The sequence below is a fragment of the Xiphophorus hellerii genome, chromosome 8 (genome assembly GCF_003331165.1).
Source record: "Xiphophorus hellerii strain 12219 chromosome 8, Xiphophorus_hellerii-4.1, whole genome shotgun sequence".
Lineage (NCBI taxonomy): Eukaryota > Metazoa > Chordata > Actinopteri > Cyprinodontiformes > Poeciliidae > Xiphophorus > Xiphophorus hellerii.
The window spans coordinates 1799422-1812764 of NC_045679.1; the positions used below are offsets into that span (position 1 = coordinate 1799422).

At 42.5% G+C, this 13343-nt stretch overlaps 2 protein-coding genes across 2 annotated transcripts; both read right to left on the minus strand.

The window, feature by feature from the left end:
- Positions 1-1566: 1566 nt before the first annotated feature.
- LOC116723904 (tripartite motif-containing protein 35-like) lies at positions 1567-3577 on the minus strand. Its single transcript, XM_032569128.1, has one exon. It carries the CDS (start codon positions 3322-3324, stop codon positions 1927-1929), a length of 1398 nt encoding a protein of 465 aa, XP_032425019.1. The 5' UTR covers positions 3325-3577; the 3' UTR covers positions 1567-1926.
- Positions 3578-9917: 6340 nt separating this feature from the next.
- Positions 9918-12662, minus strand: LOC116723906 (nuclear factor 7, brain-like). The gene is made up of 2 exons (XM_032569130.1): positions 12511-12662; positions 9918-12439 (listed from the first exon to the last, which is right to left on the minus strand). The coding sequence occupies exon 2, from the start codon at positions 12420-12422 to the stop codon at positions 11028-11030; it is 1395 nt and encodes a 464-aa protein (XP_032425021.1). The 5' UTR covers positions 12423-12439; positions 12511-12662; the 3' UTR covers positions 9918-11027.
- Between the last annotated feature and the right edge of the window lie 681 nt (positions 12663-13343).

Genomic DNA, 13343 nt, shown 5'->3' on the forward strand with positions numbered 1-13343 from the left:
TTAATGTGACATTGCACACAGCATACTCTCAAAATGTTTCTATCAACATATCAACAACTACAAACTGACTCTTATCTTTTACAGTTAGTCATCTTGTTCTCACTTGTTTATGGGTCGATCCACCAGTGATAGTTGGGCTTTGTGCTCCTTAATATGGAGGGATCTCCAGGGAAACTGCAGACTGATATTTTCCTGATGAAGCCTTCGCCATGCCAGAAAGAAAATGCAGTTAACAAAACACCAACTAAAAATACATTATACAGAAACAGGAACCTCCCACGTAGCTTATTACTAAATGAATATGCTAAATGTTGTGTAAAGCTAAACGCCTTGCTTAGCTACTGACGCTACTAGTTATTTTAACCGGCATGAAAACCAACTGCAAAGGGTTAATTTAACCCAGTATCAAGCTGCATTACCAAACTAGCCAAGATGGCGTCAAGTAGCTAGCTTGTTAGCTGTGATGCTAGCGTGCATTGGTATTGTCTAGTAAAGCAAAGTGACCCACATAAAACCTCTTAAATTAATCACAAACCACATAAAAAATGAATATTGATGTGGTTTGATATAAACCGACCGATTATGACACATTTGGAAGCAACAGAACAGGATTTCTCTGCTTGCTGCTCAGCGTCACTTGGACCGGAGTCCTGGGAAAGTTCAACCTCTTCTGCTTCTCCTGTCTTAAGATCGACGGAAACCAACTTAAAGGGACTTTACTGCCACCTACTGGTGAAGGACATTGTGTCTGATTCCCCATTTCACTCCTCATAACTTCAATGAAACCCAATCACATAATTGTTATTTACAACTGTAATTATTTCAAAGTTTGTTAGTAAATTTTAACTAATTAAAAAAAATGTATTACATGCAAAATGTCTCATTAAGTTTGAGTAAAACATCTGAAGGTGGTTTAACTTAAAAATCACCTGCTGCCTTCAAAATCTCATTAAATTAAACAAGAAAATTGTTTGTGTTTTAACTCAGAAATTAAAGGTCATGAAGGTGATTTAACAAGAGACAAGTCAACCAAACATTAAAGTTTTTTAATCTTGAGTTAAGTTTCAAGTTAATGTTGCAATTTAAACCAAATAATTATTTCACAATATGCAAGAAAAAACTGTACTCACCTGGTTAAACAGCAAACATTGCTGTATTATTTTCACTGACAATATCAAGTTAAAATAACAGTTTATTTTACTTCAAATTCTTGTTTCAATCTTGGATCAAGATCTAAATAAGTAGTTTTATTAATAATTACCCTAAGCAATAATTATAGTTACTCATAGCTAAAAGTTGCACTTCACTAAGAGCAGTACTACTTCAACATTTATTTACTCAAAGGTAAAAAGTTTCCATCCAAGAAACGATTCAATAAAGAGTAAAAATCTGTTTGGTAAAAAAGTGACTCAAGTACTGATCAAAAGATCATTTAATATTTAAAAATTATATCATCAGATGGAGAAAATATAAACTGAGAAAGAAATTTTGGTATTTTAAGGAAACAAATGTCAATGATCCATAAATGTAACAAAATAACAAAATCAGATAAAAGAAAACAAAATATTCAGTTTGGAGCTAAATAATTTACTTAGCAAAGTAAATATTTAGTTTGTAAACTAAACACATTGCTGGGATCATTTTTGCTCACATATTCAATAAAATCAATTTTCTTAATACACCAGTTCTTGAAAAACAAGACCTCTCACTCCCAGTCATTTTAGAATCAGAACTGAACTCAGACTAAAGAGTCAGATGCGAAAGATTAACGCTACCCTGCTGCTTCCAGCAGCCTGGTGATGAATCTGAACAGAGATGAAGAATCTCCAGATGATCAGATCATCTCCAGTTTCCTCTTTAAAACTCACAGTTTCAATCTGATCAATAAGTTTTTGTTTGGACTTTGTGTTCTTCATGCTGAGATCATCAGAGCTGCTGCTTGATCACTGAGATCTTCATCGGTATGATCTTTAATGTTTTATAAGTGGAGAAGTATGGAAACACCTTGTGAGTAAAGGTGTGTGTGAAGGTGTGTATGTGTGTGTTAGTATCCAGATCAGAGAAGGACAGCTTTCCTCTGTCCCAGTCCAGATTCACTCTGATCCTCTGGAGATTCTTCTGGACTGAGAGACGAGAGGGAGGAGTTGATGGAGAACATGTTATGTATTCACCTGAATAGAACCGTAAAAACAACAATCCAGACTTTATGATTCCCTTCCTCTGAACAGACGCTTCTAACAAACCAAGTCTCCAGTCTTTACTGTCTCCAACATCAACATCCCAGCTGTGGTTCCCTGAGTTAAAACCATCAGAACTCAAAACAGAATAGAAGTGAATATCAAATCTATCTGGATTATCAGGAAGCTGCTGATTGTTTCCTTCTGTAATGGTGGTCAGATCTTCAGACAGATGGAGTCCGGAACCAGCCGTGTTTGGGTCCAGAACCAGAGGAGTGTAGGTCACCATGTACTCCATGTTGCTCCAGATGTTGAAGGCCAGGTTGCCCAGATGTTTGGCCTGGTCTATCAGAGCTCCTGAGGGCAGCTGTGGATCCTCCAGCAGGGGGCAGCGCTGGACTCTTTCCACTGCAGCCTTGTAGTTGTGCAGGAATGAGACGTCTTCAGCTCTCAGCTCCTCCTCTGTGGCTCTGACTGTGTCTGAAAGAGCTGCTATCTCTCTGCTCAGAGCCTCCATCTTCTCCTTCATCATCCCTCTCTTCTGCTCCTCTTCCTCCCTCAGTGCAGCCAGCCTGGCCTCCTCTTCCTCTGCTAGAAACTGATGAAGCTGCTTAAACTGCTCCATAATCTGCCTCTCTGTGTGTCGGGCCTGGACCTTCAGGTGTTCTGCTGTCTGATCAAACTCCTCCTGAACTTTCTTCCTGAGCTCCAGCTTCTTCTTTAAAGGCTCCAGAGTTTCCTGAAGGTTCTTCTTGTGTTGCTGAGCAGCTTCATCGATGGGTTTGAATTTATGGTTTTTGTGTAAATCTGAATGACTGCAGACGACACAAACTGGCTGCTGATGGTCCAGACAGAAGAGTTTGAGTTTCTCAGAGTGCAGAGAGCAGAGATCCTCTGAAGCTCTCTGCTCTCTCTGCTCTCTCTGCTGTAAGAAAGACTCACAGAGATTCTTCAGAGCCAGATTAAAAGGTGGAAGACCTTTAGAAGATCTCTTTTTACAAACTGGACACTCTCTTCCTGGTTTCTCTCTCCAATATCTCTGCAGACACTCCTTACAGAAGCTGTGGCTACATGACAGAAGAACCGGATCCTTAAATATTTCCAGACAGACCGGACAGCAGAGATCATCGTCTGATCTGGAAGCCATTTTGTCTCAGAGTGAAGGTGAAATCAGAAAGTCAGAAAGTTAAACCAGGAAGTCAGTTTCTCTCCTGTAGAAATTTTCTGAACTTACTTTCACTTTGATTGTCTTGTTTTTCCTCCTGCAGCAGTCTGTGTTTCAGTGTCTAGTTGCTCAGTTCGCTCTCTGTTCTACTTATTCAGTGTTAGTTTGATTTCAGTCGGAGATGAAGGCAGGTGTCAGAGTTCATCCTCAGGGTGTTTACGCAATGAGTTTTTCTCTCAACTGTTTCCTGTTTTTTTCCAAGAGTTCCTGTTGGAATTACTGTCTTGAGGCAGAGATGTGGCGCCCTCTAGAGGATTTCCAGTGAACACGCGGCTTTTGAAAAACTCCACAGTTAATCAACATTTTCTGATAAAATAATTTCTTCTTGCTTTAATTAAAATATATTTTTCCTCTAATAAACTCCTAAAGGATCTCCACTAACTGGAAACCTTCAATGTCTTTTCTCACTGATGTTTTTACTCTTTTCTCCAATTCATTGACTGTCACAAAGGATGGCACACTCACCCTAAAAACCTCATCAATTTTTATTTTTTATTTAGCATTTATCTAGTCAGGAACATCCCATTGACATTAAGAAGCTACTTTACAAGAGAATCCAGGTCAAGACTGTCAGCAGCAAACAGAGGTTACATAACATTCACAACAAAAACAGAAAAAGTTAACGCCGCCGTAAATTAATTATAATGAAAGGGAACATATGTAAATCCAATTTTTAGCCCTTAAATACATTTTTTCTGTACTTTGAGTGTCTAGTAGTGCAAAAAATGTGAATGTATTCTGTCCCAGTGCTGTGTGGATATTTTTTTAAATATTGTTTTGGGGCTAAATTAACATAATGCAGGAGACGGAAATTAAATGTACATCCTGGAATTGTAGAAGCTTACATAAAATTTAAAAAATCCAAGAAGTCATGAACAAACTGGAAGATTTAAACTAAATAGTACTTAAACAGAGACCCACCTCTTAGAGGCAGAAAATATAAAATTACATAGGAGGGGGAAATATAGGCAGCTCCATTTCCATCCAGAGCCAGGGGAGAAATGACCCTAACTCATAAATCCGTTCCTGTTCAGGTCACCAATGTTATTAAAGAGAATTAGGGAGAAATCTGATTATTCAGGATCCATCTTACAAGAAACTCTGAACTTAGTGAATGTGTTGGTCCCAACTCTGATGATGATGGTTTCTTTACCAATTATTTTCTTGCCCTTTCATCGCTGGCAGGAAAATCCGACATAGGAAGTGGAAGTGAGTTCTGGACTGGGATTCAGGAACTGACCAAACACACCAGAAGTAGGGAAACAATCCCTGATTTTATGAAAAAATTACATTTGGTAGATATCTGGAGACATTTAAAACCAGCTGAAATAATCAGGCCATTCAAGTACATTTAGATCATATTTGACTATTTATTGATCCCAATAGATTTACTCTCAAATATAACTGATTGTTGCTATGATAGCGTGCTACTATCACATCACGTTCCCTGTAATTTAATATATTCCAACAACAGCCTGGTGAGGGACCCTCCTAGATGGAGCTTACACCAGAAATGGCTGAAAGATGAGAAATTCCTTCAATATGTTGGAGAAAGGATAGACGAATATTTCAGTATGAATACCACACAAACTCCAGCCTGTATAAAATGGGATGCTTTTAAGGCATGTTTGAGGGGTTATATAATCAGTTACACCTCATCACAATCTAAAGAACAACGCAAGAGCAGACAACAATTAGAATTTAAGATTAAATTACTAGAACAACAAGTTTTTAGAAATGGCAACACAGAAACTGAGAAACAATATGAAGAAGAATCTGCAGACAGAGCAGCCTCCAGTTTATTAAGATTAAATCAATCATTCTATGAACAAGGAGAAAAACAGGGGAAACTCTTGGCATGGCAAATAAAACAACTGGAAGTGCAAAAAAGCATAACCTCTATTATTAATGGTAAAGGGGAAACTTTAATCAAAATAAATGAAGAGTTTAGAAAATACTATGAAAGGCTGTATGATTCTCAAGAGACCTCTGATATACAGGAACACGACTTATTTCTAAATAAGTTAGTTAGTCCTCGATAGATGAAGGTTACTGGAAGCTGAAATTACAGAAGAGCTGGGTAAGGCTATTGACTGCATGAAGGCAGGGAAGAAAGCTGGGCCTGATGGGTTCCCTAGAGACCTTTATAAAACATTTAAAAAACAATCAGTCCTATCTTAGAGATGTTTCAGGTGGCATATTGTAATGGTGGCCTACCAAAATCTATGACAAGTGCTTTAATCTTTGTGCTAACCAAGTCTGGGAAGCAACAATAAATGTGAGAACATGAGGCCAATAAGTTTGCTTAACGCTGACCTAAAAATACTCTGGAAATTATTAGCAATACGCTTACAAGATTCACTTCCTTCAGTGATACACAGGAGTCAGAATGGCTTTGTTTTGGGATGGCAGGGTCTACACAATGGGAGGAGGCTTCTAAACATTATTCATGGCTTGGCTGTTAAATCAGGAACTGCATTTCTTTCTCTAGATGCCGAGAAGGCGTTCGACCGAGTCCAATGGCCCTATCTATTCAACATTTTAAATCATTTTGGTTATGGAAATAAATGTTAAAATTGGATACAACTACTATATTTAAATCCTACTGCAGAAATATTAACAAATAAAAATGCAACTAAACCAATTGTTGTTAAATGAGGATGTCATCAAGGATGTCCTCTTTGTTATTTACTTTAGCATTGGAGTCTCTTGCTATAGCTGTAAGATCCAATAAATCTATAGCAGGCATTACAATTAGACAAGTAGAACAAACTTTCATTATATGCAGATGATATAAACCTCTCCTTGGGCTGCCACCTTATCATGGTGGAGGGGTTTCAGGGCCCCAATGATCAGAGGAGCTATGCTGTCTGGGGCTTCATGCCCCTGGTAGGGTCACCCAAGGCAGACAGGTCCTAGGTGAGGGACCAGACAATGATGAAAAAGACCTTAGGACTTTGTGTTCCCTCACCCGGACACGGGTCACCGGGGCCCCACTCTGGAGTCAGGCCTGGAGGGGGGGGCATGATGGCGAGAGCCTGGTGGCCGGGCTTTTAACATGGAAGGAAACATGGGTCCCCCCTCCCATGGGCCCACCACCTATGAGAGGGGCCAAAGGGGTCGGGTGCATTGTGTGATGGGTGGCGACCGAGGGAGGGGGCCCTGGCGGTCCGATCCTCGGTTGCAGAAGCTGGCTCTTGGGATGTGGAATGTCACCTCTCTGGTGGGGAAGGAGCTGGAGCTAGTGTGTGAGGTTGAGAGGTTCAGGCTAGAAATAGTCGGTCTCACCTCGATGCATGGCTCTGGTTCTGGAACCAGCCTCCTTGAGAGGGGCTGGACATACTTCCACTCTAGCCCAAGGTGAGAGGTGTCGGGCAGGAGTGGGCATACTTGTTGCTCCCCATCTCGGCGCCTGTACGTTGGGGTTTACCCCGGTGAACTAGAGGGTAACCTCCCTCCGCCTACGGGTGGGGGGACGGGTCCTGACTGTTTGTGCTTACGGGCCGAACGACAGTTCAGATTACCCACCCTTTTTGGAGTCCTTAGAGGGGGTACTGGAGAGTGCTCCTCCTGGGGACTCCCTTGTTCTGCTGGGGGAATTCAACGTTCACGTGGGCAATGACAGTGAGACCTGGAGGGGCGTGGTTGGGAGGAACGGCCCCCCCGATCAGAACTCGAGCGGTGTTCTGTTGTTAAACTTCTGTGCTCGTCATGGATTGTCCCTAACGAACACCATGTTCAAGCATAAGGGGGTCCATATGTGCACTTGGCACCAGGACACCCTAGGCCGCAGTTCGATGATCGACTTTGTCATCGTTTCATCTGATCTGCGGCCGTATGTCATGGACACCAGGGTGAAGAGAGGTGCGGAGCTGTCCACTGATCACTACCTGGTGGTGAGTTGGCTCCAGTGGTGGGGGAGTATGCCGGTCAGATCTGTCAGGCCCAAACGTGTTGTGAGGGGTCTCCAATCTCTGGGTACGAGGTCACCGAGGTGGTTAAAAAGCTCCTCGGTGGCAGGGCCCCAGGGGTGAATGAGGTCTGCCCGGAGTTCCTTAAGGCTCTGGATGTTGTAGGATTGTGTTCGCTGACGCGACTCTTCAATATTGAATGGACATCGGGGGCAGTTCCTCTGGATTGGCAGACTGGGGTGGTGGTCCCCCTGTTCAAAAAGGGGGACCGGAGGGTGTGCTCCAATTATAGGGGAGTCACACTCTTAAACCTGCCTGGCAAGGTCTATTCAGGGGTCCTGGAGAGAAGGGTCTGTCGAAGGGAAGGGGAGAGAAGGGATAGTCGAACCTCGGATTCAGGAAGAGCAGTGTGGTTTTCGTCGTGGTCGTGGAACACTGGACCAGCTCTACACTCTCGGCAGGGTCCTGGAGGGTGCATGGGAGTTCGTCCAACCGGTCTACATGTGTTTTGTGGACTTGGAGAAGGTGTTCGAACGTGTCCTTCGGGGAGCCTTGTGGGGGGTCCTTCGGGAGTATGGGGTACCGGGCCCTTTGGTACAGGCTGTATGATCGGTGTCAGAGTCTGGTCCGCATTGCTGGCAGTAAGTTGAGCTCATTTCCGGTGAGAGTTGGACTCCGTCAGGGCTGCCCTTTGTCACTGATTCTGTTCATTACTTTTATGGACGAATTTCTAGGCGCAGCCAAGGTGTTAAGGGGATCCGTTTTGGTGGACTTAGGATTGCATCTCTCCTTTTTGCAGATGATGTGGTCCTATTGGCTTTATCGTTCGTGATCTGCAGCTCTTGCTGGAGCGGTTCGCAGCAGAGTGTGAAGCGGCCGGGATGAGGATCAGTGCCTCTAAATCCGAGGCCATGGTCTTGAGCCAGAAAAGGGTAGAGTGCCTTCTCCTGGTCAGGGGGGATGTCCTGCCCCAAGTGGAGAAGTTCAAGTATCTCGGGATCTTGTACACAAATGAGGAAGAAGGGAGCGGGAGATCGACAGGCGGATTGGCGTAGCGTCTGCCGTCAAGCGGGCACTGTACCGGTCCGTTGTGGTGAAGAGAGAGCTGAGCCAAAAAGCGAAGCTCTCGATTTACCAGTCAATCTACTTTCCCACCCTCATGAGCTTTGGGTCATGACTGAAAGAACGAGATCGCGGATACAAGCGGCCAAAATAGGTTTTCTCCGTAGGGTATCTGGGCTCTCCCTTAGAGATAGGGTGAGAAGCTCAGTCATCCGGGAGGGACTCAGAGTAGAGCCGCTGCTCCTTCACATCGAGAGGAGCCAGTTGAGGGGCATCTGGTCAGGATGCCTCCTGGACGCCTCCCTGGTGAGGTGTTCCAGGAATATCCCACGGGAGGAGGCCTCAGGGAAGACCCAGGACACGCTGGAGGGACTATGTCTCTCGGTCACCCTGGGAACGCCTCGGGATTCCCCCGGAGGAGCTGGAAGAAGTGGCTGGGGAGAGGGAAGTCTGGGCCTCCCTTCTGAAGCTGCTACCCCCAAGACCCGACCCCGGATAAGCGGAAGAGAATGGATGGATGGATGGATGGATGGATGGATGGATGGATGGATGGATGGATGGATGGATGGATTATATAATCCTGTTCATTTCAAATTTAGGAGTGTCTAATCCAGATTTGCTTAACTTAACTGAGGAATACGGTCATATTTCAGGGTATAATATAAATAAATCTAAATCTTCATCGTTATTATTGGATGAAAAAGAAATGTCCCCAGCAATAAGTTCAGAATTCAAGATTGTTAGAGAATTCACTTATTTAGGAATTCAAAAATTTCAAACTTAGATATGATTATCAACACAGAGAGCTCTGCCTCTGACCAGGATGATGACGAGCCAGAAGGGCCAGTTGCAGGAGATCCCACTGATCTCTTCCTAGCTGTGTCCAGCACTGCTTTTGCTCTTCCCAAAGGACCCAGTGGTAATTTCACTTTCAAAAAACCTGGTTTTTTGAAAAACCTGGTTTTTATAAGCAAAACCTGCTTATAACCTGACTAAATTGTGTTTACATGACAATTATGTTTGTATTCCAGATATTTCAAGGTCAAAAGAACAGGGACCTGATTAACCAAGTTCTACAAATTTCCCCAGAACTCAGCATGGATCATGGAAGAGATCATTTACCAGCTCCTGGTACAAAGACATTTCTGGGTTAGAATATTCTGTTATCAAAGACTCTTCCTAATCCTTCACCTATCGGGATTTTCCTGGCCTAATGCACCAGTCGGTGTCTTTACCTCAAATTCTGGCTTCGGCAAATAGGAAAAGGCATTGTCCAAGGAGTCTGGATTTAGTTTTTACTCAGAGTCAGAGCAACATATAAATGCAATGTATGCATGGACTCAATATAAAAGGGCTAATGAGGTAAATACAACCATGCTGAGTTCTGTAAAAACAATGGAAGATGTAAGAAAACCAGTATAATGTTGAAATAATAGCAGATATGCTTCTTTTGACTGCATCCCAAAATATCACTCAAAGGGTCATCAAAAGTCTGAGGACTCTAAAAATAAGGGAAACATTTTTGCTGCCATATTAGATCATTTAATTGGAAAAAAGCTTAGAGCATGTGGCAATACAAAATACACAAGTCATCAAATCCAAAATGACATTCTTCAGGGCTTAGCAGAGATGATACAGACTGATTCATAAAGGAAGTAAAGAAATGTGAAGTATTCAGTGTTATTGCAGACAAAACAATAACATTCATATTTTGTTATTCCAAACAAAATAGGAACAAATGTCCGTGGTTGTAAATATCATTACAATGGTGTCTTCCATGAAAGCTTCCTATGTTTCCAGGCAGCTGAAAGCCTTAATGCAGCAGGACTTAGAGCAATGGTCATTAACTGTCTTGAGGAACTTGGTCTGGACTACAGACGAACATGTAGTCTGGACTACAGAAAAAACCTTGTGGGACGAGGTTATGATGATGTCATGAGTGGGAAGCTTTCCGGTGTTTCTCAGAATTCAAAGCAAAGCCAGACTGCCTTTTACGTTCATTGTAATACATGTTGCTTGAATTTAGTTCTTGTTGATGCTACCAAAGCAGTCCTTCAGGTTGTTGACTTTTTTGCACAGCAGCTGCATAACTTTGTGTGGCTCTAATGTTCATCTGAGGTGGCTTGCTGTACAGAAAGAGTTGTATCCAGCAGAACAGCCCAGGGAGCTCCAGGCACTTACAGATACATGGTGGGCATGCAGGTACATGCTATACTCTGAGAGGCAGACTGAACAGAAAGTCTCTAGACCAGATTAAAATCTCCTGTTATTAACGATGGACAACATGGACTTAGATTATTATCACAGTATTTTCTGGTATTTACTGAATAATAAAAGTGATGATAGAAAGTTTAAACACAGCATTGATCAGGGAAATAGTCAAAGCAACACACATAAAAACTTAGAAGTAACTGAAAAGGTCATTTCAGATTCATTCAGTAGTTCAGTTTTATCACTAAGCAGCTACAAATAGACAGCATTCAATTCAACATATTGACATTAATTTCTGCTAGAATGGAAACAATAGTTGGAAAGTCAGAGATGAAGAATCTCCAGATGATCAGATCATCTCCAGTTTCCTCTTTAAAACTCACAGTTTCAATCTGATCAATAAGTTTTTATTTGGACTTTGTGATCTTCATGCTGAGATCATCAGAGCTGCTGCTTGATCACTGAGATCTTCATCGGTACGATCTTTAATGTTTTATCAGTGCGGAAGTATGGAAACATCTTGTCAGTGAAGGTGTGTGTGAAGGTGTGTATGTGTGTGTTAGTATCCAGATCAGAGAAGGACAGCTTTCCTCTGTCCCAGTCCAGATTCACTCTGATCCTCTGGAGATTCTGGACTGAGAGACGAGTGGAAGGAACTGATGGAGAACGTGCTGAGTATCCAACGATATTTAACCCAATAACCAACAATCCAGACTTTATGTCTCCCTTCCTCTGAACAGACTCTTCTAACACACCAAGTCTCCAGGCTTTACTGTCTCCAACATCAACATCCCAGCTGTGGTTCCCTGAGTTAAAACCATCAGAACTCACAACAGACCAGCACTTAATATCAAATCTCTCTGGATTATCAGGAAGTTGCTGTTTCTCTCCTTCCCTCCCATTGGTCAGATCTTCAGACAGATGGAGTTCTGAACCAGCCGTGTTTGGGTCCAGAACCAGAGGCGTGTAGGTCACCATGTCCTCCATGTTGCTCCAGATGTTGAAGGCCAGGTTGCCCAGATGTTTGGCCTGGTCTATCAGAGCTCCTGAGGGCAGCTGTGGATCCTCCAGCAGGGGGCAGCGCTGGACTCTTTCCACTGCAGCCTTGTAGTTGTGCAGGAATGAGACGTCTTCAGCTCTCAGCTCCTCCTCTGTGGCTCTGACTGTGTCTGAAAGAGCTGCTATCTCTCTGCTCAGAGCCTCCATCTTCTCCTTCATCATCCCTCTCTTCTGCTCCTCTTCCTCCCTCAGTGCAGCCAGCCTGGCCTCCTCTTCCTCTGCTAGAAACTGATGAAGCTGCTTAAACTGCTCCATAATCTGCCTCTCTGTGTGTCGGGCCTGGACCTTCAGGTGTTCTGCTGTCTGATCAAACTCCTCCTGAACTTTCTTCCTGAGCTCCAGCTTCTTCTTTAAAGGCTCCAGAGTTTCCTGAAGGTTCTTCTTGTGTTGCTGAGCAGCTTCATCGATGGGTTTGAATTTATGGTTTTTGTGTAAATCTGAATGACTGCAGACGACACAAACTGGCTGCTGATGGTCCAGACAGAAGAGTTTGAGTTTCTCAGAGTGCAGAGAGCAGAGATCCTCTGAAGCTCTCTGCTCTCTCTGCTCTCTCTGCTGTAAGAAAGACTCACAGAGATTCTTCAGAGCCAGATTAAAAGGTGGTTGATCTCTTGAAGATCTCCTTGTACAAACTGGACACTCTCTTCCTGGTTTCTCTCTCCAATATTTCTGCAGACACTCCTTACAGAAGCTGTGGCTACATGACAGAAGAACCGGATCCTTAAATATTTCCAGACAGACCGGACAGCAGAGATCATCGTCTGATCTGGAAGCCATTTTGTCTCAGAGTGAAGCAGAAATCACAGCAGACAGAAAGTCAAACCAGGAAGTCAGTTTCTCTCCTGTAGAAACTTTCTGAACTTACTTTCACTTTGATTGTCTTGTTTTTCCTCCTGCAGCAGTCTGTGTTTCAGTGTCTAGTTGCTCAGTTCTCTCTCTGTTCTCCTTATTCAGTGTTAGTTTGATTTCAGTCGCAGACGAAGGCAGGAGTCAGAGTTCCTCCTCAGGGTGTTTAGTCAATGAGTTTTTCTCTCTAAACCGTTTCCTGTTTTTTCTAAGAGTTCCTGTTTGAAGAGGAACTTGAGTCAGAGATGTGACGCCCAGTAGAGGATTTTATGTAAAGCTGTAGTTTTAGAAAATCAACATAGTACTGGTGGTGATATTAGTTTTTGGCATTGAGTGAAATTTTCTGCCATTTTTTTTCAAACTGCAACTGGAAATCCAAATAATGGAAATATTACACCAAATGCTATACATGAAAACCAAAATAAAATATATTTATTTTCTGAAAATAAATATATTTAGAATAATAAATAATAATAATGAATTAAGTAATTAAAAATAAAATCTACTACAGTAGAAGAATTACCCACTATTGATACCTGATGATTCTCCTCCACCAAAGCTGGCAAAGAGCGACACAGACATTACTCTTTAATAAAGCCGACTGACTGATTGCTAATTGAAGATCTGAGTGAAGGAGTCAAACTGTTGCTTCAGTTATTTCATACTTCTAATAGTTATGGTCAGGTAATTTCTGTTTTGTTGCCATAGGTAAAGCAAAGGCAGCTGGATTGTTTCAATAACATATGTGCTAAAGTGGCAGTGCTATGAGATTTCCAGTCACATGGTGCCATTTTGTAGCACAATCAAGAAATTATATCAGTTGTTTTGAAAATGCTTATTATATCAGATATG

Coding starts and splice junctions, on each gene's coding strand:
- LOC116723906 (XM_032569130.1), bottom strand. CDS start 12,422: ATGGCTTCCAGATCAGACGATGATCTCTGCTGTCCGGTCTGTCTGGAA.
- LOC116723904 (XM_032569128.1), bottom strand. CDS start 3,324: ATGGCTTCCAGATCAGACGATGATCTCTGCTGTCCGGTCTGTCTGGAA.